The sequence below is a fragment of the Prinia subflava genome, chromosome Z (genome assembly GCF_021018805.1).
Source record: "Prinia subflava isolate CZ2003 ecotype Zambia chromosome Z, Cam_Psub_1.2, whole genome shotgun sequence".
NCBI classification, from domain to species: domain Eukaryota; kingdom Metazoa; phylum Chordata; class Aves; order Passeriformes; family Cisticolidae; genus Prinia; species Prinia subflava.
The window spans coordinates 71,413,723-71,440,432 of record NC_086283.1 but is presented as its reverse complement, the minus strand read 5'-3'; the positions used below and the strand labels follow the sequence as shown (position 1 = coordinate 71,440,432).

The 26,710-nt window shown below is 43.7% G+C and overlaps 2 protein-coding genes across 5 annotated transcripts; both read right to left on the bottom strand.

The window, feature by feature from the left end:
• Positions 1-6,752: 6,752 nt before the first annotated feature.
• On the bottom strand, positions 6,753-19,632 carry LOC134563712 (IgGFc-binding protein-like). Of its 4 annotated transcripts, XM_063421919.1 has the most exons (14): positions 19,493-19,632; positions 18,226-18,292; positions 16,073-17,326; positions 15,080-15,390; positions 14,266-14,596; positions 13,228-13,691; positions 11,691-12,252; positions 10,754-11,346; positions 9,964-10,537; positions 8,855-9,054; positions 8,055-8,435; positions 7,526-7,812; positions 7,353-7,385; positions 6,753-7,066 (listed from the first exon to the last, which is right to left on the bottom strand). In XM_063421919.1, the coding sequence occupies exons 2-13, from the start codon at positions 18,284-18,286 to the stop codon at positions 7,379-7,381; spliced, it is 5,025 nt and encodes a 1,674-aa protein (XP_063277989.1). In that variant the 5' UTR covers positions 18,287-18,292; positions 19,493-19,632; the 3' UTR covers positions 6,753-7,066; positions 7,353-7,378. The 4 variants fall into 4 exon arrangements, with proteins under 4 accessions (XP_063277989.1, XP_063277988.1, XP_063277990.1 ...); XM_063421918.1 differs by lacking the exon at positions 7,353-7,385; XM_063421920.1 differs by lacking the exon at positions 7,353-7,385 and having other exon boundaries at positions 8,208-8,435.
• Positions 19,633-19,800: 168 nt separating this feature from the next.
• LOC134563713 (sushi, nidogen and EGF-like domain-containing protein 1) lies at positions 19,801-25,514 on the bottom strand. Its single transcript, XM_063421922.1, has 8 exons — positions 24,772-25,514; positions 24,027-24,074; positions 23,903-23,938; positions 23,477-23,607; positions 22,402-22,683; positions 22,115-22,252; positions 21,526-21,704; positions 19,801-21,188 (listed from the first exon to the last, which is right to left on the bottom strand). Exons 2-8 carry the CDS (start codon positions 24,055-24,057, stop codon positions 21,185-21,187), a joined length of 801 nt encoding a protein of 266 aa, XP_063277992.1. The 5' UTR covers positions 24,058-24,074; positions 24,772-25,514; the 3' UTR covers positions 19,801-21,184.
• Positions 25,515-26,710: the final 1,196 nt, after the last annotated feature.

The window sequence follows — 26,710 nt, the reverse complement described above, 5'->3', positions numbered from 1 at the left end:
TACATTTTCCTCTATCAGTGTGTGTTTGCTGCTGTGGTTTGTTGGACCACATGGCTTCACTGAGGAGTTCTGTGGCTTTTCTTTTGTTGGCTTGTCTTCTTTTCCCCATTGCCTGAAGCGGGACTCCTTGTTTCACTCCTCAAAAGAAAGGCAGTTTTTTCCTTAACAGAATTAATGCTGAATTATTTTTAGCAGGCCAGGAAGGCATTAAGCACTAAGCAGGCCCCTGAATCATTTCTGCAGGGACTTAAAGGACAGTGATTCATTTTCTGCATTTGCTGAGGCTGTCAGCAGCAGGGTCACCTGTGGTTTTGCATTGACTTGTCCTTTCATGGCACTTCTAATCTCATTAGGTGTGATAAAATATGAATATAATTTGCCATGTGGATTTGCCATGAATATCACTCTTTCTGGATTAAAAAAAAAAAAAAAAAAAGAGGGCAAGCATTTTCTTGACCCTTCTGAGAAGATTTTATGTTTATGTTTTCATCAGTTCTGTTCTTTCTGGGAGAATGAAGCGCTTTTTTTTTTTTTTTTTTTTTAATAAATTTCCCTCTGTCATACTAAGACCTTTCTTAAGAATTATCAGATATGAAGGAAGACTTATATGTTCACAAGCTCATTTATTTCCTTACACAGACATCAGAGTCATAATGTTACTGGGGCAGAGAAAATGGCTGAGAGACCATAACACAAAGTTTGTTACTTGAAAGCTTCTGCAGAAGTATTATGATTCATATGACATAATAATCTCTGTTGGTTTTAATTAAATCTACTGAGCAGGGTTGCTCTGCCAAAAGGGTACCTTTTAACTGTGTATATTCTTCTTTCAGAACAGCTGTGCAGGGCCGTGGTGTCTGTCATCAACCAATTCTTTAATTATACCCAGTTTTAATTATATTGGCTTTACAACTATATGGCTTTGTATTTCTGTTGTAACAGGTGTGTGAATCACACTCTGCGTCAGGCAGACAGAGAGATCCTTATTTCCTTGGTCTTGAAGAAGCAATAAAACATGTAGACTGGCATAGAACACAATTCCTCCTCCCACTTCCCTTTGATTCCTGACAAATGGGTGAAGCATAGTTCAGTGCTTGAGAAATACTTGTAAACAAGCAAATAAAAAATTATCTGTACACATTTATTTAGCTAAACTATGGGAGGAGAGAGAGACAGGTGAGGTTATTGCTGCAAGATCCTATTCCAACAATCCCAAATTGAAGGTTTATCTCCACACGTTTTGGATTTGGGACTGAATCAAGTCCTATATAAGTTGCTATGGATCCAGGACTACCAAAATTACTCCAAGGGTGGTTCAGAAATGATTAGTAGGAAAATAAGTTTGTATTGTTTTCTTCCATTGATGATTCATAACTCCTGCCCTCTGAGGAAAAAGGGGAAGTGCAGAAGAGACACTGCTGTGCCTGGCAAAGGAAGATATTTACAAATTATTGGTGATTATTACCTTTTTCCCCAGGCCCTTCCAGAGGGATACAGCCTGTGATATCTCTAAAAACCTGTTTGCTGCAGCCAAAACACAACAAAGCAAAGAAATTGGGCATTTAAACCAGCCCCAGCCCCTGTGGCCTTGGTGACAGCAGAGTCACAAGGTGCTGCTGTGCACAAAACACACCGAGGGGTTTCCATGACAGAACATCACAACGTTGATTTAGAAGATGCAGGGGACATCTTCCTTGCAGTGAAAGACAAGCTTAAAATGTGTGTCTTGTTCTTGTTTTGAAAGATATTACCACTTCTCTTGCCCCTCCTTTCCTCACTGCATTTAGGGCTGGAGAAGCTGAAGCTCATCTTCAGAGACCTGAGACAAGCTCTCCTGGTGCTTTCCTCTTATGTTCCAGCAGTTCTCCACGTTTTTCCACCTCTGTATTCTCTATCTCATTTCCATCCTCCTCCACACAATTCATCAGTGGAAAAGGATTCTTTTGGGCTTGTTTTGGTTCTTTTTAATGAAGAGGTGTATCTCCCTCCTTGCACAGCACATGAGCACACCAGCTCCACTCCTGCTTCAGCAGAGGCAGTCATTGAACTCTTTCTGCACTGACTGCATTGCCTGCAATTGGTGCTGGATTTGTAATTCCTCGCTCTGCTGTCTGAGGACATTATTGAACAACTTCAACAAAGAACCTGAAAGTGCTGCCCAAAACTGTGTGAGACTTTGTAAAACACAATAGGATTATAACTTCAGCCTTACTCACTGCCTTGGTGGCTCTCTGCCATGCCAGGGCTGGAGGCAGAGGCAGAAGAAGAAGGTTTGCTGGCAGAGAGCAGGGAGGATGCAGTTGTGGAAAGCAGGTGTTTGTGGCAAGTGATCTGTTTATTCACACAGAACACACTTGCATCACAGTTTCACTGGAGTAAAAACTTCTGTTTCTGGGTCAGCTAGCATAAAAGCCTGCTCTCACTTCTTGTAGTTATTTGCCATATTAGGACTGGGCAAGGCACCATTGTCAGAATATTATGTCAGCTCTGACAGAGCTGAGCCTTAGCAGTGCCAGTCATATATGGGCAGTACCATCATTTCCTCCTTTTTCCATGGCCTTGTATTTTTCCATCCAGCTCAGATACATTTTTACATCTGCTTATCTTTCCAAGAGCTGGATAAATATTATGAACAATGTCATGTAACCTTCTAAACTGCATCCACTTTCATAGATAGGAATTTTACAAAGACATATCTAAACATGTAGATTTATTTTGCAGTAAGAAAATGTCTTAGACATTTTTATTGTGGAATTTGTAGGCAGAAAATTACTCCAGAGGTCCTAGACCCAGTCTCTGAGACAGGAGTTAAGTTTACTCCTGGGCCCTTTAAATTCCAAAAGAGAAATCATCTGCTTAGTTTACATAAAAAGTTCTCCACTGAGGGGAAAAGAAATTCTCTGTGGTTGAGAAGTAACCTTCGTTGGTTTTGCTTGTGGAATTACTCTGAAAGAAGAGCACTTATCTTGTGCCGTGGCACAGGGGCACAAACTGGAAGTACCCTGCTTCTCCTGGGACTCTCCCCCAGCACAGGGAGAGTGTGTGGAACCATGAAATACAAAAGATCATTGAAAATCCTAGAGCAAAAGACAGGCCTGTGACTCATTGGGAGTCCAAAAATCAGGGTAGAATGTGTAGCTTCCCATCTTTGGAAGTGTCCAAGGCCAGGCTGGACAGGGCTTGGAGACCCGGGTAATGAAAAATGTCCCTGTCCATGGCAGGGGTGGGATTGGATGGGCTTTAAGGTCCCTTCCAGCCCAAACCATTTCATGACTCTGTGATTCTATGTGCCATCTCCTGCGTGCTCTCCTGGCTGTCATCACCAGTCCCTGGCTGATGGATCTATGGATAGATCTGCTGACAAATACAGAGAGAGAAGGTGATACTAATTTGCAGCAACTTATTACAATTTTTTTTTCTAAATTAAGTTTTTCTGACAAATAGGAGGACAAAAAGGTTGATGACATTATAGGTCCTCTGTGGAAAAAAAAGTGAGATTAACACCTTTTGCTTTATATTTCTGTGCTTTATTATCAAAGCTGTACTACTTTTCCACAAGATTTTCAGTGGAAGCTGAAGGTTACATTTTTAATTTACTCAACATTTGAATGATTGGGCTGCAACTAAGGAGTAAATTAAACTGTAGTCTTGTAGCCAAAGCTAGTGCATGATCTTAACTATAGGAATTAAAATGTCGGTTCTTGCAGGCAAGAGAAAAGAAAATAAAACCAACAAAACGAAGAGAGGTTGGTTTGTTTTAATTTAAGCCATTTCCTCAGACTGCTGATTGTGAGGCAGAAACTAACTGCATTTTGTCTTTGACGTAAAAAAAATCTGGCTGTGCTTGTGAGCTAGAGAGCTTTTTCTCCTGGAACACTACTGCAGGATATTTGGCTTCAACAGGTGACAAAACACCACATGGAGTGTGCATGGTCTGCCTGGTCTTATTTTAAGGGAAACTTCCCTTTTTTAAAACTTTAAATAAGGATTTTAGTTTATTCTCCTAGTGCTTTTAAAGCAACAGCTTTTATTCTCCACGAGACTTCGGCATCTTTTATGACTGTATTATAAAAATAATAATAAAAATAATTAATTATCAAATAAGGACGATTGAAGAGCTAATGTCAACCCCTGTGTGTCAGTGAAGTTTTTCTCCATTAAAACACAAATAAAAGTTAAATGCGTTTGTCTCCAAGGAAAAGACAAAATATTGATCAACCTTTGATTTATTGCAATTGATCTTTTACAACAGAACAACCTAAAAAGGCTTCTGAGACATCCTCCATAATCTAGGTGTTCCAGGGCTCAGAAACCACCATAAATAGGTGACTGAAAATCCTGTATAAGTTGAAAAAAAAAAACAAATGAAAGAAAAAGAAAAAGAAAAAGAAAAAGAAAAAGAAAAAGAAAAAGAAAAAGAAAAAGAAAAAGAAAAAGAAAAAGAAAAAGAAAAAGAAAAAGAAAAAGAAAAAGAAAAAGAAAAAGAAAAAGAAAAAGAAAAAGAAGAAGAAAAAAAAGAAAAATAAAGAAAAAACCACTAGCATGTTTCCAGAATAAAAATGCCTTTCACATGTGGAGATCATGGTGAAGGTGACAAGAATCCTCATTTCAAAATGGGACTATGTTCATTCTTTACTCAGAAGGCAATTAAAAACCCTTTTAAAGTTGTTATATCATACAAAAATCAAATAAAAAATACAACTGCAATAATAATGGTTGAATATTGAGTGAATGTGGGAATATTTGAGTAATATAATATTTGAAATGTGCCAGCTGAGTTTTGTCTCCCAGTGCTCCCAGGGCTTCCAGTGCCCAGCAGAGCTGCTGGCCCCTCACCTTAAACTTCTCCCCCATCTTAGGGGACCCCAAAACCCCTAGAAACATCTGAGGTACACCAACCCTCCATTCCCAAACCCCTCTCCCAGCCCTTCCCATCCCCAAGACTTTCCACCCTAGGTCACACCAAAAGAACTCAAACTCCTCCCACCACCTTGGGGCACCCCACTCCCCCAGACAAGCCCCAATCCCCCTACATCCTCTTTGAAAATTACCTGCACACCAACTTTTCCCACTTTTTTCCCAAAAAAATGCATCCACTATCCAAAAAATGCCAGATTTTGAAGGGAAAAAATGGGGAAAATGGTTAAAAACCTTTATGCTTATTTTTGGAGCTTTTATTTCAGAAGAATTCCAAGGGCTTTTTGATGGTCCCAAGTTGTTGCGAAAATACCTGGGAATTCTGCCAGGTCCTCCCATATTTCTGGGAATTTTGTATCCCACTGCCAAGATTTTGTTATTATTTTTGAGGCAAGAACTCAGAGATTTTGGGGACTTCCCGAGGCAAGGTGGGAGACACCATATGTCCTGCTCTCATGGAGGTAAATGAGAAGGAATTGAAAGTCCTGACACCACAGTCTCTGTGGTCGAGAATCGAAGTGGGAATGGGGTAGAAACAGGGAAAAAAGAGGTGGGAAGGGAGACAGACAACTCTGCATGGAGGGGGGAGACTGGGGAGGAAGGGTCTCAGTGTGGGGCACAGTGCCCCAAACACTGGGGGCACAATGCCATGAAGTTTGGAGTTACAACACCTCAACATTGGAGGTCATATTGTCCCACACTATTGGGTCTCATTGTCCCAAACACTGGGGCCACGTTGCCCCCCATTTTGGCAGCAAAATGTCCCAAAATTGGGGGCCAAAATGCACCACACTTAGGGGTCATGACATCCTACCCTTTGGGGTTAAAGTACCACCCACGTGGGGGTCACAGTGTCCCACATTTATGGGTAAGAACACCCCACATTTGCTGTTGCATCGTCCCACATTTTGGAGTAACAGTGCCTCACACTTTGGACTCAAAATGCCCTACACTTGGGGGTCACATTGCCACACTCTTTGCAGTTGCTATGTCCCTCACTTGGAGGTCACAATGCCACACTCTAAAAGGGTACAATGTCTCACACTTTAGGGGCAAAATACCATATATTTGGGGGTCAGAATGCCCTATACTTTAGGGTCACAGTGCCCTACGCTTGGGTTAGCAGTGGCCCACTCTTAGGGGTTGCAGTGCTGCACACTCTTGGGTCACATTGTCCCACACTCTGCTGTCAAGACACCTCACACTTGGGGGAGTCACAGTGTGCCACACTTTGGGGTCATAGTGACTCATGTATGGGGGTCTCAATATCTCAAACCTGAGGGTCACAGGGCCCCACATTTTGGGGCCACAATGCCCGCATTTTTGAGTAAAAACTCTTCCCACTTGGGGATCCCATTGCCCTACACTTCGGTGTCACAGTGTTTTACTCTTTGGGGTCACAATGATCCACGCATAGGCATCACTTTGCCCCGGACTTGTGGGTTACGGTACTCCCCATTTTGGACATACCACACTTCCCCACATAGTGCCCCACACTTTGGAGTAACAATGCACCACAATTTGGGGTCATACATACCACTCTTAGGGGTCACAGTGACTCTTAGGTCACATGGCACCACAACTTGCAGTCAAAAAGCCCCATGCTTGGGGTTGTGTTGGGGGCCATGGTGCTACAAATTTAGGAGTCACAGTGTCATGGACTTTGGGGTCAGAATGTCACCTCTGGGGCTGCAGTGTCCCACATAAGGGTCCCAGTCCCCCACACTTGGGGGTCACATTGATCCATATTTAGAGGTAAAATATAACTACCCATTCGAGTGATGACCCCTCAGTTATCCAGCTTAGCAAATAAACCTCAAATTCATACCCCCAAAAAGCCTTTAGAAGCATTTATTGACTGTTGTATCAAACCAGCCCTTGGCAATGTCATTTTTATATGGGAAAAAACACTGGGATTTGGATCTTTTCAACCTGATTTTGATATATTTCTGAGTTCCAGAGAGTGGATGAAACATCAGGGCATTAGGATCCACACAGAGTTAATCTATTTGAGAAAAATCCAGGAAAATTCCATGGATTTGAGGCAAAATCTGGAATTTTCCGAAATCTGGGGGATTTGAGGTGATCCACCTATGGAATGGGATAGATAGGAGCATCAACTTCCTGACGGGTCTGGTGGGAGACGAGGCTGGAAGAGAAAGAAATACATCATTTTGGGCAGAAATGGGTCTGTTTTGGCAAAAATGGGGAGGTATTATGCAAAATGGATTATTAATATCCAAATGATGGGTCTTTTTATGTGAAAGTGTATTAGCATTATGTGTAATGGCCTGATTTGGGGAAAAATGGCTAATTTTGGGGGAAAATAATATTTACTATGCAAAATGGCTCATTGGGGAAAATATCTCGTTATTGGGCAAAAAATGCCCCTTATAATGCAAGCTGTCTCTTTTCTTGGCAAAGCAGTTGCTTACCCGGATCGTTCCCACAGGATCCTTCCTCAGTCACTGCGGATGAAACCAAAGAAACTGGAAAATTCCTTCCAGGATCTGCCCAGCCCCTCTCCCACTAATATTATTGCCAAATTTCTGAGTGGGAAAACAATATTTTCTTGGATTTTGGGGTAAATAAATTAGGAATTACTCACCACCCAGCAAAATCCCGGGATTTCCACATGTCCACCACTTCTCCAACACTTCGGGCATTACGTCCATCTGGAAGCTTCAAGTCATCTCTGGGGTTTCCATTGAAATTCCCACAGGGGGCACAGAGACGGGAGGCCAGGCCTGAGGTCACGGTGATGGTCGCCTCCCCATCCTGGGTGATGGTGAGGGACATCCCAGAGCTGTGGGTGATGGTGACATTCTCAGGGGACGATGCCACAAAGATGGAGTCAGGGATGGTGGTGGGGGGCCGGGTGAAGAGGCCATTGACCTGGGAAAATATCAGACAGTTATGAAAAACATGATAGAAAAACAGTTTGTTCTTGGGCAAAGGGCTCTAGCTCAGCTAGAGCCAAAATCACTCCTCTTTTTGCAAAAATGGCTCATTATTGGGCAAAATCACTCCACATCAGATAAAGTAGTTCACTGCCAGGCAAAATCTAGAGAGATTTTTGCCCAAATCTCTCTAGATTGACCCAAACCACCCAAAACCCCCTCACCTGCTCCACTCACCCACACCTCCATGTTGCCATTGATGCTGACAACACCCTCACGGACAAAGACGATGGCAGCGGTGGCTGCGGGGACATTGATGTCACGACAGTCACTGACCTCCATCACCACCTTGAACCAATCTGGTGCCTCTTCATCACAAAGGGCGGATACCTTGTACGTGCCACTGGCCAACAGGGGCCCAGTGACACCATCAAAGGTGGTCAAGGTGGCTCCAGGCGTGACACGGCAGTGGCCTTCCCTCCTGGCACACACCTGTGCCCCGTCACGGGTGATGCACACCTGGTCCTGGGGACATTGTGTGTCCCGGCACACCAGTCCCCGTGATGGGTGACAGTGACATTCCTTGGAGCAGTTGTTGAAAGTGACAGTCTCACCTGCCTGGAACAGGAAATCTCACAGGTTAAGCACAAGTTCCCAAATTTGGGGGGAATTTCCTGTACTCCAAGAGGAGAAATTCTAAAGAATGAGAAATTCAACTGGATTTGGAGGACTTTGGACAGCTCAACCAGTTAATGGTAACTTTTTCCCTGCTAATCACAGGGGGTTTTTGTCCTTTTTTCACCATTAATTGATCCTTTTTTCTCATTAATTATTAATTCATTTTTCCTGCCTAGTCCCTCACAAATTGTCCTTTATTTTTCCCCACCCAATTGTCCTTTTGCTGTTAATTGTCCTTTTTTTTTCCCCCCAAACCGTCTAGAGCGTTCTAGATGGGGCAGCTTAACCCCCAACCTGATTGCCAGAAAACCAGCCCCACCACTCCCCAGCCTTGGGTGTCACCTGCCCTGTCCCCTGACCTTGAGGTAGCGTCCCCTGTGGAGGCAGCCACAGCGCTCAGGTGACACACAGGTGTCTCCATCGAAGACAAACCCCTCATCACACTGACACCCCTCAAAGCACTCCCAGGTGCAGAGAGCAGGGCCCACGAGGGCAGCACAGGTGAGGTCACAGGTGCGGGTGCAGAGCTCATAGTGACTGTTTGGGGGACACGACAGGGCTGGAGAAAAAAAGGAAAAAACACCAGTGTTGGGACAATTCCAAAATTGTGCAGGGTATTGGTCAAAATTTGAAGGTTTTCAGAAAAAAATGAGATGTTTTTTACTTTGACAGAGTCTTTTTCAAAATGGGAGGCGTTTTTTCCTATTTTGAGCATTTCCATCAAAACGGAGAGGTTTTTTCATCAATTTTTTTTTAAATTTGAGAGTATAATTCCAAATTGGAATTCTTCCTCAATACTGGAGTGTTTTCAGCAAAATGTTATTAATTTTACCTAAATGGGCACTTTCTTCAAAAACTCAGGAAATTTGAGCTTTTGTCCAAAACTGGAAGGATTTTAGCAAAATTGGCAGGTTTTCTGCAAAATATTTCTTGCTAAATCGAAAGGGTTTTTTTCCAAAATTAGAGGAAAGAAGTTCAAAACTGGAGGAAATTTTTCAAAATTTGATTATTTTTTTAAATGGTAAGCACTTTTTTCAGATTTTGAGAACTTTTTCAGTTTTAAAGGAATTTTTGCATAATGGGAAGATTTTTTTTCAAAAAAGAAGGGAACTTTTCTAAAATCTCAGTGAATTCTTTTACAAATAGAAGGCTTTCTTGAAATTTGAAATTTTTTTTTACTTTTTTAGGCTTTTAAAATACTGGAGGATATTTTCTAAAACCTGAAGGAATTTTTGCAAAATGTGAAGATGTTTTTGAAATGCAGGGGAACTTTTTCAAAATTTGAGGCAACCTCTTTTTTCCAAAAAGAAGAAAATCTTCCCCAGCTGGGAGAAACTCTTTCCATAACTATTTTTCCAAAACTTGAGGGATTTTTTTTCCTAAAATTATAGTTGGGGCTTTTTTTCAGGATAAAATGTAGCTTTTGAGGGCAAGAGGACCTGGAGTGGCAAAATTCTTCCTGACTTACGGCAGAACTCCTTTGTCCTCCATGATCTGATGGTAGCGCCAGCGGCTTGGCAAGCGGTGGCATATGCCTGCAGTGCGTGGCACAAGGCGGCACGGTCCCCATGGGCAGCACAGACGTCATGGACACAGTGGGTGAAATACTCCACAGGACTGATGCGTGCGTGGCACCCCCGGAATGGCCCTTCTGCATCACGGATGATCCCGCAGGATCCATTCCTGCCGTACATTACCTCACTGGCGACATCACACCTGCTGCACACACCGTCATTGCAGCCATCACTGCACCCTCTGTCTTTCTCCAGAACCTTCCAGGATGTGACAAATTCCTGAGTGGTTCCCGCCAGTGCCCCACTGGGCAGCCGGAAGTCATTACTGGGATCACCGTCATAGTCACCCCCCAAGCCACACAGCCGGCCGCGGTAGACATCAGGGACAGTGATGAGGAGGAAGGTGGCTGTGTTGTAGAGGATGCGGACTCCCGCAGCAGTGTGGAGGACGATGTTGCTCCCCTCTTGGCCAATGCGGAGGTTCTTGTCCTCTGTCACCAGTGGGAGGGTGTAGCGCTCTGAGTCGACCTGGAATGTGAATAGGGTGACATGTGAGACTTGGAACAGAGTCACTACATCCCACTCCACAGTGACAGTATAGCTGTAAGAGGGAAACACCCTTCTTATAATCATGCATCACCATGGGAATCAGTGGATCCTCTCCACATTTGACACTGTACCCACGGATGGACACCATCACCCTCTTCATCATCACCACATCATTATGGGGGTTTCCACACTTACCAACACTTCCCATCTCCGTCCCCGCTCCATGGTGACGGTGTACCCATGGATGGATACCACCACTCTCTTCATCAGCACCGGGTCACCGTGACTGCCTGCCTCATGCTCCACCAACACTGTGAAGTTGACCAACCGCTGTGCAGGCTCGCACACCCGTGCCAGCATGTAGGTGCAGGATCCCGGGATATTGAAGGTGCGTCCGTCAAAGGTGACATAGTGGGGGTCTCCTGACACAACCAACCGGCCGTAACCCGTGGGGTGACATCCCAACACTCCATCTTCCACCCGGCACTCCTCGTGGGCACCACAGAATGCCTCCTGGCAGGTCACTGTGCCATTGGTGCTGCAGCGACAGCGTTCCCGGCATGAGGGGTAAAACTCAGTGTCCTTCTGGTAGTAGTGACCAAGGTACTCACAGCCACACTCAGAGTGGGGGACACAGTCAGAGCCGCTGAGGACATAACCGGTGTCGCAGAAACAGCCCTCGGAGCAAGGAGTTACGGGACAGGAGTTGGGGACGGAGGGGGTGTGGCAGGTAGGCTGACAGGGGCTCCCACAGAGCTCATAGTGCGAGTGAGGGGGGCAGGAAAGAGCTGAGGGAAAAAAAGAAGGAAATAGGGAGTGAGGGGAATATCCAGAGGGAAGAGGAATCCCTCAAGGAAGATAGGAAGGAGGGGAGGGGAGGGGAGGGGAGGGGAGGGGAGGGGAGGGGAGGGGAGGGGAGGGGAGGGGAGGGGAGGGGAGGGGAGGGGAGGGGAGGGGAGGGGAGGGGAGGGGAGGGGAGGGGAGGGGAGGGGAGGGGAGGGGAGGGGAGGGGAGGGGAGGGGAGGGGAGGGGAGGGGAGGGGAGGGGAGGGGAGGGGAGGGGAGGGGAGGGGAGGGGAGGGGAGGGGAGGGGAGGGGAGGGGAGGGGAGGCTCCCATCCCACCCACACTCACCGCAGAACTCCGCCATCCTCCACATCTCCACAACCACCCCGTGACTCTGGCACGCGGTGACATAGGCAGAGACACCCTGACACACTGTGTCACGGTGTCCCTTGTAGTGACAGGCATCAAAAGCACAGTCCTGCAGGAATGGCTCCGGGTTGATGACATGGTGACACTCTTTGAAGGGTCCCCCTGCTCGGGCGATCACCCCACAGTAGCTGTCTCCACGGTACGGCTGCACCTTCACCGCATCACATACTGGGCACTCTGAGCCACAACTAGCTGAGCACCCCGGAACATCCCCCACTTTCCAGCTGTCACCCAGCTGGGTCTCATCGGAGGCTCGATGACCACCGGGGGTGACAAAGTCATCATCAGGGTCACCATTGGCATTGCCACAGAGGCCACAGACGGCACCAGAGTAGGTGGTGGGGAGGATGACACGGGCATAGCTGTACCAGTCAAAGGTGACAGTGACACCGAAGTCAGTGGTGACAAAGCCGTGGACACCACGGTAGAACACGGAAAAGTGGGGGTGGGTGAAGGGAAGCGACACAAAGGCACCGTCCACCTGTGGAAAGTAGAGGGAGACAAAAGGTGGAGACAGGAGGGAATAGGTTTGAAATCACAGTTTGGAAGTTTTATTTTGTTATTGTATTTTTATTTATATTATAATTTTATTTTTCTTTATGTTGTATTTTTAATTATTTTTTCTTTTCATATTTATTCTTAATGGCTTTTTATAGCTTTCATTTTTATCTCTTTTTCTTTTTTGTATTTTTCTTTGAATTATTTTTATATTTTAATTCAATTTTAATATAGTATGTACTTAATATAATTTGGGGAAAAATAGGAATTTGGCAGAGGAAGGGAATTTGCAACAAAAAGTTGAATTTAGGGGAAAAGAGAATTTGTTCAGAAAAAGGGAAAGCATGGGAGAGAAAACGGAATTTCAGGGATAATAGGTTATTCAGAGGAACTAGGAGGATGAGGAAAACAGTATTTTTAGGGGAAAGAAGTGATTTGTGGGACAAAAGTATTATTTGAGAGGTAAAAGGAGGGTTTGAGTGAAAAGAATGGTACTTGGGCAGAAAAAGAGGAGAGTTTGCAGACAAAGAAGCATTTTAGGGGTGAAAGTGAAACTTTTTGGTGAAAAGGGGATTTTGCAGGAAAAAAGAACAATTTTGAGGATAAATGGGGGATTTTTTGGGGAAAAGGGGAATGTAGGGGAAATGAAGAACAATTTGAGAGAAAAGGGGGGAGTCCAGAGGTAGAAAGGGATACTTAGCAAAAAAAAAAAAAAACAGTATTTGGGGAGATAAAGGGGATTTGAGGGATAAAATGGGGGATTTGCTGAAAAAAGGGGGGAATCTGGGGGAAAATTGAGAATTTGGCATTAAAAAGGGTGCTTTGGGGAAAAAAGGAAGACTTTGGGGGGACAATGTTAATTAGAATGGAAAAAAGGGGAATATGAGGGAATTTGGTAATGTAAAGAATTTTTTGAGGTAATTAGGGAGTGAAAGGGATTCCTTGAGGGGTTGCCCACCTTGACCTTGCGTGGGTGCTCCTGGCTCATGCTGATGACACTCCCATAAACCTCCAGGTTGACAGTCTTGGTGAAGGACACAGCACGGCTGCCACGGTGGTTGTTTTCCACGGTGACATTGAAGGGGACTAGAGTGGGCTTAGGGGTACAGAGGGCAGCAAACTGGTAGATGCAGGAACCTTGGAAATCAAACCTCACTCCATCAAAGGTGGTGTAGTGCGGGTCACCAGTCCCGATGCAGGTGTAGTGCTTGTTGGGTGTACACTTGGCGATGCCATTAACCATGACACACTTCTCGTGGGATCTACATCCACCTGGCTTACAAGTCACTGCCCCTGAACCCTCACACCGGCACCGCTTCCGGCAGCTCCCATCTTCCCAAAATTCCTCATTAAGCTTATAGGAGCTATTGTTGTGGAAACAAGCAGAGGCGGTGGTTCTGGGATTGTTGGTCGCCTTGATGCCTGCAAGGGATTTAAGAGTCTGTGAGACATCATACAGGGATGGTCCTCAGGAAAGCCCCAGTGGAATTCCATGTGTTGTAGACATCTGAAGTCAAATCAGAAGGGCTTAGGAGTATTTTAAGGAGAACCAACCAGTGTAAACTTGCCCTGTAATGGAGGTGTTGGTTACATTGACACCTAAGCCAAGCCTGTGTACAAGATACACCCCACAGGAACAACCCTCAGGAAAAATCTCAGCACAGTTCCTTGGGGTTTGGGCAGCTGCAGTGAGATCAGGTAGATTTTGGGGTCATTCCTTCCCCACTGGTTTTGTTTATGCCTACAAGGGTTGTGGAGTCCATGGGACATCAAGTAAGGTTGGCCTTCAGGAAAATGCTGGTGTAATTCCATGTGTTATGGACACCTGGGATCAGATTAGGTGGATAGGTGGATTTTGGGATGTTTTGGAGTGAAAAGACACATTGATTGTGTTGATGCCTACAACCATTGCTCTAGGCTAATACTCACAGCTAAGTTCTCACATGCATCCTCTTCTCCCTTCCCCAAGATCTTCACAGACCCCACATGAACTCACCACACCCCTCTGTGCCCTGTGCAATCTCCTGGTCTCCACAATCTTCCTGGCATGAGGGATCTTTCCAGCTTTCTGCCCAGTCCTCACCACCTTCACCAGGAATACCATTGGGAACCATGGCTTCATCATCTGTATCCTCATTGAAGTTGCCACAGAGGCCACAGCTGGCCCCAAAATAGCTGCTGGGAACTGCCACCATGATAACCTGGTCTTCATCATAGGTCACCTGCAGCCCAAAATCCGTCTGGAGGATAGTCCGACCCTCATTTTGGAAAATCTGGACTTTTCCCTCTTCTAGGGTGGCTGGAAAGTTGGTGGGTCTGTTGTTAACCTTGTGGGGCGGGAAGATGAGGAGGAGGGTTAAACCTCAGCAGGTAGTCTCCAGTCCCACAGAAAGCACGTAAGTACAAACAGAGGGAGAAATGATTTTATGAATAATCAATTTTCATTATAAATCAGAATTTTTGCCCTACTTCCTGGAGATTCACACCAAGAAAAGCTCAAAGCCAAAATCTGAACCATTTTCTACATCTTCTGAGCTAATTTTTTTTTGGTATGGAGACCAGGATGGGAAAAAACCACATTCCACCTGGAAAATTAGGATTAGGAATGGAAAAAATTCCCCAAGTTCTACAGATGTGGTGGTTCTACTTATTATTTAAGGTCAACATCAATATTGCAATGATTTATTCTCTCACAATTTTTTTGATGTTTTCCCTTGTTTTCTGAAGGTCAAACTCACCCAGAAATTTTAATCCACTTGGAACAAATGGTTTTATTGGGAAGGATGGATCTGACACCTGGAGAAACTAACCTGGATGGTCTTGTCCTCACCGGCACGGATGGAGATATTGTAGGTGTAGACGTAGACATTGGCCAATGGCTTCTCAGAGCTGCTCCGCTGCTCTTCCACCGTGAAGGGCTCCAGGGTGGGATCAGCCCCACAGTACCTGGCCAGGGTGTACCTGCAGCCGCCACGGAAGGACACGGAGGCCCCATCAAAGGTGTGGTACTGCAGGGATGGGGAGCCTGTGCAGGTGCCCAGGTAGTCGTGGCGGCAGGTGGGCATGCCCTTGTCCAGGTGACAGCTCTCCTTAGGACGGCACTGCAGCTGCCGGCAGGGGTCTGTGGGTTTATCAGTGACAGAGGATTAAATTCTATAATTCATTATATCATTGATATGTCTAAGTATATATTTATTTATATATTTTGCATGGTTTTATATCCGATTTGTAATTACATGTAGGTTTTTCTATATTATTTATAAATATCTATATATTATCTCTATGTTTGTTTAGATATTATTTATCCACATATTGCTTGTGTATTTCCATCATACAGAATTACTAGAAATATAATAAATGTATATGATTCTAAATAATATATAAATATAAATTTATCACAGACACATTATTTCATAGATATATTATATTTGTCTCTAATATTTAGATATTTACCATTTATTATATGTTTATATTTATAGATAGTGATTTTTATGTATTATTTATGTATTTCTTCATTGATTCTTATTCATTTATTTAGTATATTACATTTAGGGTTTTTTTATATTATTCCTATATGTTTGTATATAAGTATTTTTTAAAATGTTTCTATTATAATAATATATTATTGTGTAATGTTATATATTATAATACAGTAATATTATTATGTAATGATATTAGTTTTATCTAATTTATTTTTTCATTTGCATGATTACATATAATTAAATATAATTAGTATAAATATCTGTAATTGGTATCTATATAATTCTAGATCATTTATTGATGTCAAGTCCACCTCCACTCACCACTGTTGCAAGCTCCTTCTGCTCCATAGCGCTTCCCCTGTCCCATCCCGACGTTCCACACCCCAAATGCTGCAGTCTCATGCTCCACATTGTGAATTCCAAATCTGTTTCCCAAATTTATCCCAACCCATGAATATTCTGTCCCAGGGATTGGCTCCCACACTACACTCCCTAATGGCCTCTGGTTCAGCAGTATTCCAGAAGTTTCTGCCGTCTTGGCCACCAGCAGGATGCGGTTGTCATATCCCTCGAGCGCAACAACATTGTAGGAGTTGCAGTAATCAGTTATGTCCGAGATGCTGACAAAAAATGGCTCAAAGGTCACTGCACCGCTGTTCTCACCACTGCCCAATAGAAAAACCTGGACACCAGCTTCAGAAGTGAGGAACAAGCCCTGTAGGGATTGGGTGCCATAGAGCAGTGAGTGATTGGGTTGTATCTCTCGCGTGGTCTTAGTGACTTCACCATGACCCGTGACACGCGTTGGTTGGGCAGCGGTGATGTAGATGAGGTTGGATTGTCCCTGGAAGGGCACTGGTGGCACAAGGAAGGATTTTCCCCACTGGGCAATAGGGTGGAGCTGTTCCACCACATGATCGCAGCGGCTCAACCTGCCCACACAGGTGTGACCGCTGAAGACGGCCACCGGTCTCTGTGCCACCACTTGTGTTCCAGAAAGATCAGCCATGCTCTGGATCTGTGCTGCTTGGAACGGCTCCAGTGGGATGGTAAGGGTGGAACCACGTCGGTACAGCCGTCCGCGGAAGGTGACATCAGCATTGAGGTGAATGTTGACTGTGGTGGGTTGATCCCAAGCAGCCACCACAAATTGGGCATTGTGGGTGGGGCCAGGATTGGGGGTGACTACATGGTATTCCTTCCCCCACCTGTGGACTGGAATAATGACAGCAGAGTCAGCTGCTGTGGGTTTCTCGTTGACCATCACTGCGGTGACGGCGGCAGTGGTCTTCACCACCACAGTGTTTTCAAAAATTTGGCTTCCCACCATCTCAGCTTGGGGTGGGATCTTCACCAGGACTGGTTGGTTGGCAGCTGCCTGCACTGTCATCCTTAATCCAGGTCTCTTCATGGAGATGGTGGCAGTAGTGGATGGGGAGGGACCAGTGAGGAGGAGGAGGCGGAAGTCGCTGCGAAGAGTGCGCTGGTCACCATTCTGCAGAAAGGCCACCAGGAACTCGTCACCCAGGTGAGGTGGTGACACCTCAGAGGTGATGCTGGGGGCATGGAGGAGACCTGGGGGAGGAAGAAGAGGTATGGGTAATTTGATAGATTATTGATTTGATGGATTATTAATTTGATGGATTATTGGTTTAATTGGTTTGATGGATAATTGGTTTTATGAATAGTTGATTTCATAGAACACTGCTGGATTATCGATTTGGTGGACTACTGATTTGATAACTTGATCTATTTGATGCATTCTTGATTAATTGATTATTAGTTTAATGGGTTAATGATTAGATAAATTATTGGCTTGATGGACTTTCGATGTGACAGACCTTTGATTTAATTTGCTAGACCATTCCTCTGATGCAATGTTGATTTAATGGGTTATTGATTCAATAGATTATTGAGCCAATGGACTTTTGAGTCAATGGAATTATAAATTGATGGACTTTTTATTGGGCAGACTGTTGACTTGATGAAGTGTTAATTTCATGAGTTATTGATTTTGATTTGACAGTTTAATGAGTTTATGGACTATGGATTTGATGGGATATTATTTTTAAATTAACACTGATGTCATAGATTATTGCTTGAATGGATTACAGATTTGATGGACTCAATTGATTTTTTAAACTATTAATTTGTTAGATCACTGATTTGATGGAGTATTAATTTGATCATTTATTTGATTAATTTTTTCATACACTCATTCTCCAGCTGGGAGAGTAAACTCTGAACAAATATTTAATGAATTAGATTAAGCTGTTGGATCATCATTCACAAGAACAAACCATTTGAACAATCGTGAATTTGATGAAATCTCAATTAATTCCCCAGGCAAAAGATGGAGTTTTTGGACTGGGAAATCCTTCTTCTGGGCTGGAAAACCCTTACTTTGAGGAAATTCATGATTTCAGGGGAATTTTACAGCTTCTGGGGCATTTCTCCACCCTGTTTCAACTTACCCCAGAACATAACAATCCAGAACCATCTCAGCACATCTGCTTTTCCCAAGCTGCCATCCATGATGTTCTGGTTACAAAATTTTAAAAAACAGTCAAATTTTCATATTTTTTGAAATCTCACTAGAATTTTCCCAAAATTCACCCTTTCTTGATATAAAACTCACACAAATCCCCAAAATCTGTGTGTTTCAGCCTTGTACTCATCCCAAAAATCAGTGTTGTATGGAATTTCCCAAAATCTGTTTTTCTCATTCAAGCTATCCTCAAATTCCCTATTTTAATTGCATTTACTCAAAAATTTTATTACACCTGGTACCAAAATTAGCTTTAGGAATGGCATTTCCACATGCCTTCCCCCACCATCCCAGGTAACTTTGAATGTCCTTTCTCTTTTCCCTCTTTTCCTCTTTTTTTCTTTTCTCTTTTCTTCCCTTTTCCTTTCTCCTGTTGTTTTTTTTTTTTTTTTTGTTGTTGTTGTTGTTTGTTTGTTTGTTTGTTTTTTGTGATTTCCTCTTTTTCCCTTATTTTCCCCATACTTTCTTTTGCTTCATTTTTCTCTTTTCTCCTCTTTTCTCCAAATCCCATTTTTCCATCCACATCCCCTTTTGGCTTTTCCATTTCTTCAACTTTTTTCCCTTTTCTATCCTTTTTCCTCCTTTCCTCAATTTTTTTCATTTCCTTACCCTTTTATTCTTTCTTTACCCTTTTATCCTTTCGTTCCCCTTTCCCCTCTTTTCCCTCAATTTCCTTCATTTTTCTTTCCTTCTTCCTCCCTGGTTTCTTTTTTCTACTCCTTTACCTCATTTTTTTCTCTTTTTTCCTGCTTTTTTCCCCTTTCCCACATTTTCTCCTACTTTTCACCCTTCTTTCCCTAGTTTTCCTTTCCTTTCCCTTTTTCTTTTTTATCCCTTTTTCTCTTCTCCCCATATCCCACTCTTTCCCTTTTTTTTCTTTTCTTCTCTTCTTTCCCAATTTCCCTTTCCTTCCCCTTTTTCCTTTCCTCTTTTTTCCTCTTTTTTCCTGTTTTTGCTCTCTCTTCCTTTTTTTCTTTTTCCCCCTCTCTTGTTTCCTTCCATCCCCCTATCCTACCCTTTTCCCCCCCAAATCACAATGTTCCAATCCCACTGCTCCCAGGATCAGACCCAGGGTTGGGGTGGCAAGGGGAGGGCAGGGGAAGGGGGGAGCTTGAGGAATTTTCAGGTGGATTTCCCACTTTAGGGTCTTTCCTGCAAAAAAAATCAGTTATTAGATCTGTATTTGCCCTTACCTGCCTTTGGCTCCGTTTGATCCCCAGCTTAACTCCGTATCCCCAAAGAGCTCATTTTTATCCCCAAACCTGTGAAGAAAACACTATCCCAGAACAGCAAATCTGGCTCCTCCCTCAATTATTTTTAATTTTGGCAGAAAAAGGGGAAAGAAAATGACTAATCCAGGCAACCCCAGGAGACCACCCCACCCAATGACGTGAGATAATTTTTGGCCAGAAAAGGTGAAAACAATGAGAAAAACAAGGGTTTTTTTCTTAAAACTGATGTCAAAAATTGGCATTGATACCAGATATCAAGGGGGTTTTGCCCAATGTGGTTTAAATTATTCCATAATGACAAGGAAGTGAGGGAGCAAAAATAGTGTATTTTTTTTTTTTTTTTTTGAGAAATTGAGTGTGTGATTGGGGTAAAAAAGGAGGAAAAAGGGAAAAACAGGAAGGGGAGGGAGGGAATTTTTTTTAAAAAATGCATTTCGTGGGAATTGATGAATTGATGGGATCAATAGTCCCAGGCCAATGCCATGAGGTGCACCAAGGGGAAGTTCCAGATCCTGCCCTTGGGTCACAACAACCTCTGCAGCTCCCAGCTGGGCACAGTGGTTGGAAAGCTGCTCATTATAAAAGGCCCTGGGGGTGCTCATGACAGCAGCAAAACCTGAGCCAGGTGCTCCAGATGGCCAAGAAGGCCAATGGCCCCTTGGCTGTCACAGCCATGGTGTGACAGCGGGAGCAGGGCAATGACCATCCCTGTGTTGGCATTGCTGAGGCCACACTGCAAATCCTGGGGGTAGTTTTGGGTCCCTCATGGCAAGAAAGACATTGAGAGGCTGGAATGTGTCCAGAGAAGGGAACAGAGCTGGCCAAGGGTCTGGAGAACCAGGACCAGCTGAGGGAGCTTGGTGGGGGAGGGGTCAGCCTGTGGAAAAGGAGGATCAGAGGTGACTTTATCCCTTTCTACAATTACCTGGAGAAGAAGTTGTTGTCAGCTAGGAGTGAGTCTAGGTTCAGGCTGGACATCAGGAAGAATTTCTTCACAGAAAGGGTAATTTGGCATTGAAATGGTCTGCTCAGGGAGGTGGTGAAATCACCCTCCCTGGAGTGTTCAAGGAACACCTGGACATGGCACTCAGTGCTGTGGTCTGCTTGACATGGGGTGTTCAGTCAAAGGTTGGATTTGAGGACCTTGGAGTTCTCTTCCAGCCTTAATGATCCTGTGATTCTGTGAGTAGGAGTCAAGCGGAGGGAGGGGTAGAGTTGTGTCTTATATGTTTTGTGTGTCTTGTGATGTCCAAGTGTGCTGTAGGTGCAGCCTTTTTGGAGGTATGTGCCAAGATGTCTGTTGTGGGTTGTGTCTCTCCTGCATACAGCTGCCATGTGACTTCAAATTGTGCAAGACCCCAGAAATTAACACAGAAATTAACACCCAAAAAAGCAAAATTGGATGAATTCTGTCACATTTCACACCCAAACCCCTCAGATCCCCTGCAGCTGTGGAGACAGTGAGGACGATGGTGACGTAAGTGTGATAACATCACCATTGGCGCAATGACAATGACAAGGACATGGACAATGCAACGTCTTGGCTGCAATTTTATTACTCTGACAGAGGTTGGCATGATCTTCACCTGCATAGTGACTTCATCTGTGATCACAGTGGCAGTGGTGATGTCCCTCCAGCCCACTCCCCTCAGTTCACCTAGAAGAGATATCAAAGGCCCAAGAGCAAGAGCCACTTTCTAACAAAATCCCCAACATCCCCCAAAAATCTGAATATTTCCCTCAGAAATCCAAGTTCTTGCAAATTATCGCACAAAATCCCCAACTTCTTCCAAAAGCCCATTTTTCTCCAGTTCCTACTTTGCCCCTAAATTTTCAATATTCCAACCAAGATTCCCGCCGTACCCCCCAGATTCCAAATTTCCCCCAACAAATCCTGTCTTCCCCTAAATTCACAGTGGTCTTCCCACAGTCATGAATTATTGCCCCAAATTCCCACTTTTCCTCAAAATTCCCAATTTTCTTTTCCAACTTACAACCAGCAGTCATTGTTCAGCTGGGGAGGATCCACACCTGTCACCTGGAAGTCATCCACCCGAAAGACCCAGCGTCCCGGGACCTTGACATTGGAGGTGGTGGTGATGTTGATGATGGCATCAGTTTGGGATCCGGGAATGTTGTAGAAGTTGGTGTCATCACCGCTATTGAATCCTGCCTGGAAAATTGGGGCAAGGGGAATCTAGAAGAGCTGACCCCACCCAAAGGGGTAGTGGGCCTCCAAAAGATTTTAAGATGCAAACATATTTGGTATCATCCAGAAATTATATGGACCAATCCATGACCATCACTGTCATGATCAGAAGAAGAGTGGACAACCTCCTGTCTTCATCATCATCATCTCCAATAGTTGGGATGGGCCAACCTGTGAACTTCATCATTATCATCTCCAGAAGCTGGGACAACTTGACCTCCCCAAAAGTGTTATGTCTCAATCCCGAACCTTCATCATGACCATGATGATCATCATTCCCAGGAAATGGGATGGGCCAAACCCTGACCATCATCATCATCCTCAGAACATGGAGTAGGACAACCTCCCCCTCCTCCTCCACCCTCCCCACCTACATGTGCTGGGATCCCCCCGAGTCCTGTTTCAGCGTCCCCGTCACTCGCTGCCCCTGTGGTCCACTGGATGTCCCAATAGTTGAAGGTGACGTAGAACATCTTGGAGTCAGTGGTCAGCACAGCCTGGAAAGTGTTGCCCTATGGAAAAAGGTCACAGAGGTCAAGAATGAGTCATGAAGGTCATGGATGGGTTCTGGAGGTCAAAGATAGGTTGGTCAACAAGGTGACCAAATGGTTCAACAAGAGCCAGTGAATGACCTTCATGCCCCATGGACCATGGACCTCACCTTTTCAGAGATGGAGCCATAGTAGGCCACATGGTCCCAGGTGACCACCAAAGCCCAGGTGGCCGTGAAGGGGTTTTTGGGGAAGTACTGGGTGATGTCCTGGCTGATGACCTCCAGTAGTGCCGGGTTGGTGGTCTGGCGGTAGAAGATGTCCCCACCCAGCACGTTGTCCACATCCGCCCAGTACGGAGCCACAAAAGGGTGCCCGTCCACCAAAGGGAAGGGGTCAGGGGTGTATTGTCTGACAGGCTCGTTGAAGGAGATCACCCCATTATTGTTCACCTGGACGTGACACCAGGAGCAGGTGTGTGCAACACCATGACTTGGGTTGTGGGTCCTCAAAATGGACCCTACAAGCATGCTAAGAACCACCCATAGGGACCCCCCAAACACCTATCAACACCCAAAGATCCACTGCCCACAGGACTCCCCCAAAAACAACCAACCACAAGAACCCTCACCCACAGGACCCCCCAACACCCAAAGAAGCCCTCAAGATCCATCAGCCTCCCAAAACACACCATCCACAGGACTCCCCAAACATCAGATCCATAGAACTCCCTAACAGCAATCACCTCCAGGACCCTCCTGAGACCCACCACCCATAGGACCCCACAACACCCACCAATCCCCCTTAGACCCATCGCTCAAGGACCCTTAGAAAATCTACCACCCATATGATTCCACAATGCCCACCAATACACCACAAGATCCACCCCACATGGGACCACCAAAAATTAACCAACTGCCCCAAGACCCACCAGCCATACAACCACAAAAGACCACACCACCACCCACCATCCTCAGAACACCCCAAGCCTCTCTAACCCTCCCAATGCCACTAGCCCCCTCAAGATCCCCCACCCATCTGAAGATGTTTCAGTGTCCAAGGATAAAACCCACTATGAACTCAAGAAGAGTTGATTTTGGGGACACACAGACACACACAGAGACATACACAGACACACACACAGACACTCGCCCACACACACCAGTGAAAAATTAGGTAGAAATGGAGGGAAGATTTGGAAAAATGGATGAAATTCTCAAAAATATGGAGTTTGGGGTGACCTACGAACACCGTTTGGTAGGTTTTGCTGTAGAAGGTGAAGGGAACGGAGAGGGTGATTGCCTCGGATGTCCCATCATCGTGTTTGGGGTTGGTTTCATCCCCCTGTTGTGGTCCATAGGGATAGAGCAGGGATCCTGAGGGAAAATCAGGATTTGGGAACTGCCTCCAAATTCCCACCCAACTACACAGATTTGGGGGTGTAAACCACCAGATTTGGGGTTCCCGTGGTGTTGGTTACCTAAAAACAGATGTGTCTTCTCCTGGGTTTTCATGGAGAAACTGGGGTTAACAGGAATGACCCCAGTGGAATTACATGGCCATTACACATGGATTTGGGGAGGATAGTGGTACAATAGTATGATGTGGGTAGGAGAAAGTTTTATTTAAGTGGAAATAAGGGGTTTTTAGGGTAAAGCCTCCAAAATTCACCTTTTTCAGATGAGGTTTTGGTGTCAACCATGGAGCCTGGAGAAGAAATAGGAGGGAAAATGAGTTGATCAGTCATTTTTCCAACAGGGGTGAAAATGACACTTTTTCAGAAACATACATTTACCTAAAATCAGGAGGAAGAAAAAGGGTGACATCCCTCTCCCTAAAATAACTGTAAGAAAAAGGAAAATTTGAAAAAAAACCTATGAATACATCCAAACAAGCAAACCAAAAATGCTCCCCAAAAGAAATGATGCAGTAAAATGAAGTTCCAGAGGCAAATAAAATTCACATTAAAACACCAAGCACACATTTTTTCCAGGATTTTTTTTGTGGAGGACTGTGTGTATGTGTGGTGTTTAAACCATTTTTTTAAAGACCTGAAGTATTTGAAAAGTTGGCTGTTTAATTTAATTATGGCACATTTTAAAGTATTAATATAATTTAATTCAGGAGATTTTAAAATTTAATTTTTTAATTTTTAATTTGATTGGATTTTAATCAAAAAATTTATTAAAGGGAACATTATTTAATTTCATTTCCATTTTTAATTCTAAATGCATTGCCTTTTTATTTAATGGAGTTTTTAGATTAATGCTATTTTTATTTCTTTTCCAAACCTATTTTGATTTTTATTTATTTTTTATTTAATTAAATCTTCAGATTTTGCCACTTGTGTGAATGTATTGAAGAAATTTTTCCCCTTCTGTGCCCAAATTCAGGATTTTTTTGAATAAAATTAGGATTATTTACATTTTTCATGCATTTTAAAGGCATAAATATTCTTTAAATGCATGAAAAAACAGGATTTTAAAGTGACAGTATTCCAAGGAATGACCAAAATCCCACCAGAATAAAAATTCTCTCACCTGGATTTTCATGAAGTTAAGAGCTGCAGCCTGAAAATGAGCTCAAACACCCTCAAATGCTGGCTTTTGCCTAGTGCTGCTCTTTTTTATCAAAACAAAAAATACGGAAACATATAATTTGCCAATTTTCCACCCATCCAATCTCTCTGAGCTATCTCAGGATTCTTTAGAAAGGGAAATTTAGTCATGTGTTGGGGATTTTGGGCTCCTCCAAATGTATTTTTTTAAGCAGAGTGAAGACTTTTTTTGAACAATTTTGGGGTTCTGGAGACACCTCTGGATCCCTCCTCACCCTATGTGGGGTTTTTTCCCCTTTCCAGACTTTCAACTTTCATAGCCTGATTTAATTTTTTTAAAGAAAAAGTCCTTTTAAAAATATTTTTAATTCTAGATCCCCTTTTTCGGTTTTTTGTTTTTTTTGTTTTTTTGTTTTTTTTTTAATCAGGAAGAAAATAGATTATCCATGTTTATTGGGGATTTTGAGGACATGTTTTTGATATTCTGAGGCTAAGAAAATTCTTTATCATATACTTTGGCCTTTTTTTCAGGCAGAAAAATAAGTACACTGGAATTCTACTTTTTGGAGAAAAAAAATAACCCTTTAAACCACCATCATTTTAATGTGGTTTCTTTTTTTCTTCTAAAAAGAAGTTAATTTCTATGGTTTTAGGAATTTTTTTAAAGGGAAAAATGCTTTTATTATGTTTATTTTAAGGAAAAATTCTTGTTCTTTATTTACCTGGCATTTTAAAAGTATTTTTTTGCGGCAAAATACTTTATTATGTCTCTCTTTTTTTTCTTCTTCTTATTTTTTTAAAGGAAAACCACTTCATTTGCTTGCATTTTGAGAAACCTCATTTTTCCCAGTTTCCGATGGGTTTTTAAAGCTCTTTAAAGTTGTTGTTGGTTTTTTGGTTTTTTTTCTTTTGTCCAGGAGCTGGGCTTGGACTTTTTCAGTATCCTCAGCTGGGACTTCACTCATTAATTCTGGGAAAAGAAGCCAGACAGATTTGGCTCTGTCTCCCTGGAGACAGTGGATGGGCGTTGAGGGGGGACAAGGATTCTGAGGAATTCACTGGATTTTTAGAGGGGATCCCTGGAAGACAGTCAGCTGGGATGTATCCCTGTGCATTCCCCTCACCCATGTGTGTCTTACATCTCTTTTGGGACCCCATCAGTGGCAATATCCACCCGTCCACCCTAAAATTCTCCAGAATTCTGGGGTCAGTTTTTCCATCCACCCCCTCCAGCCAAGTGTGATGAATGGCCAGAGTTTAATGCTTGCCCAAAGTCCCCAGCCTCACTTAGTGCTTGCCCTGTAAATGCCTCCAGGACACTCCTACAAGGAATAAAATTCTATGTGATTTTGTTGGAGAGAGCCAACATTGGTAAAACTCTGCCAGGGTCTTGCAGAGAGACAGAATTTCCAGAAAAGGTTAATGCTGGCAGTCACTTGGTGTCACTGCTTTCAGTCTCTGTCACTACTTTCAGACAGCATGAAATTTCTTGCTCTTTGAAACTTAATGCATCATGGAGAGGTTTGTTTTGTTTGGAGCTGGTTTGTTCAGTTTTCCTCTCTGAAATTTAAGACTTTATCACAATGCATGGCTTTTATCAGCGCTGCTAATGCTGGGATGACTGATAAATTGTGCTTGCTAGAAATCTTGCTAAATGATGGTTTTAAAGCTTATTTGCATTAGTATCTTCTCTGGGGATACGAATACTGAATGGATAACACCCATTCTGATTAGTGTTAAATACTGGTTTTCCTTTTCTCTAGATTGGACCGACCTTTCAGTTCAGGTAAGGGATTTACATGTGTAGTTTGAATTAAAATAACTGTTTTCTTCTTCAATTCATTTGCTTCTTTCTATCCACTGTGAGAAACCACCTTGCTGGCCTCCTAGCCACAGGTGCCTGGGAAAGGCACAATCTGAAG

What these genes read in the sequence shown, in the direction of transcription:
- LOC134563712 (XM_063421918.1), bottom strand. Translation starts at nt 18,286, where the DNA reads ATGGATGGCAGCTTGGGAAAAGCAGATGTGCTGAGATGGTTCTGGATT. An exon ending in ACAGGGCACAGAGGGGTGTG is followed by an intron (nt 13,692 to 14,265) that starts GTGAGTTCATGT and finishes AATCCCTTGCAG; the next exon opens with GCATCAAGGCGACCAACAAT. An exon ending in GAGGACAAAGGAGTTCTGCC is followed by an intron (nt 9,055 to 9,963) that starts GTAAGTCAGGAA and finishes TTTTTTCTCCAG; the next exon opens with CCCTGTCGTGTCCCCCAAAC.
- LOC134563713 (XM_063421922.1), bottom strand. Translation starts at nt 24,057, where the DNA reads ATGTCACCCTTTTTCTTCCTCCTGATTTTAG. An exon ending in TTTCTTCCTCCTGATTTTAG is followed by an intron (nt 23,939 to 24,026) that starts GTAAATGTATGT and finishes TTTCTTCTCCAG; the next exon opens with GCTCCATGGTTGACACCAAA. An exon ending in ATGGCTCCATCTCTGAAAAG is followed by an intron (nt 22,253 to 22,401) that starts GTGAGGTCCATG and finishes CTTTTTCCATAG; the next exon opens with GGCAACACTTTCCAGGCTGT.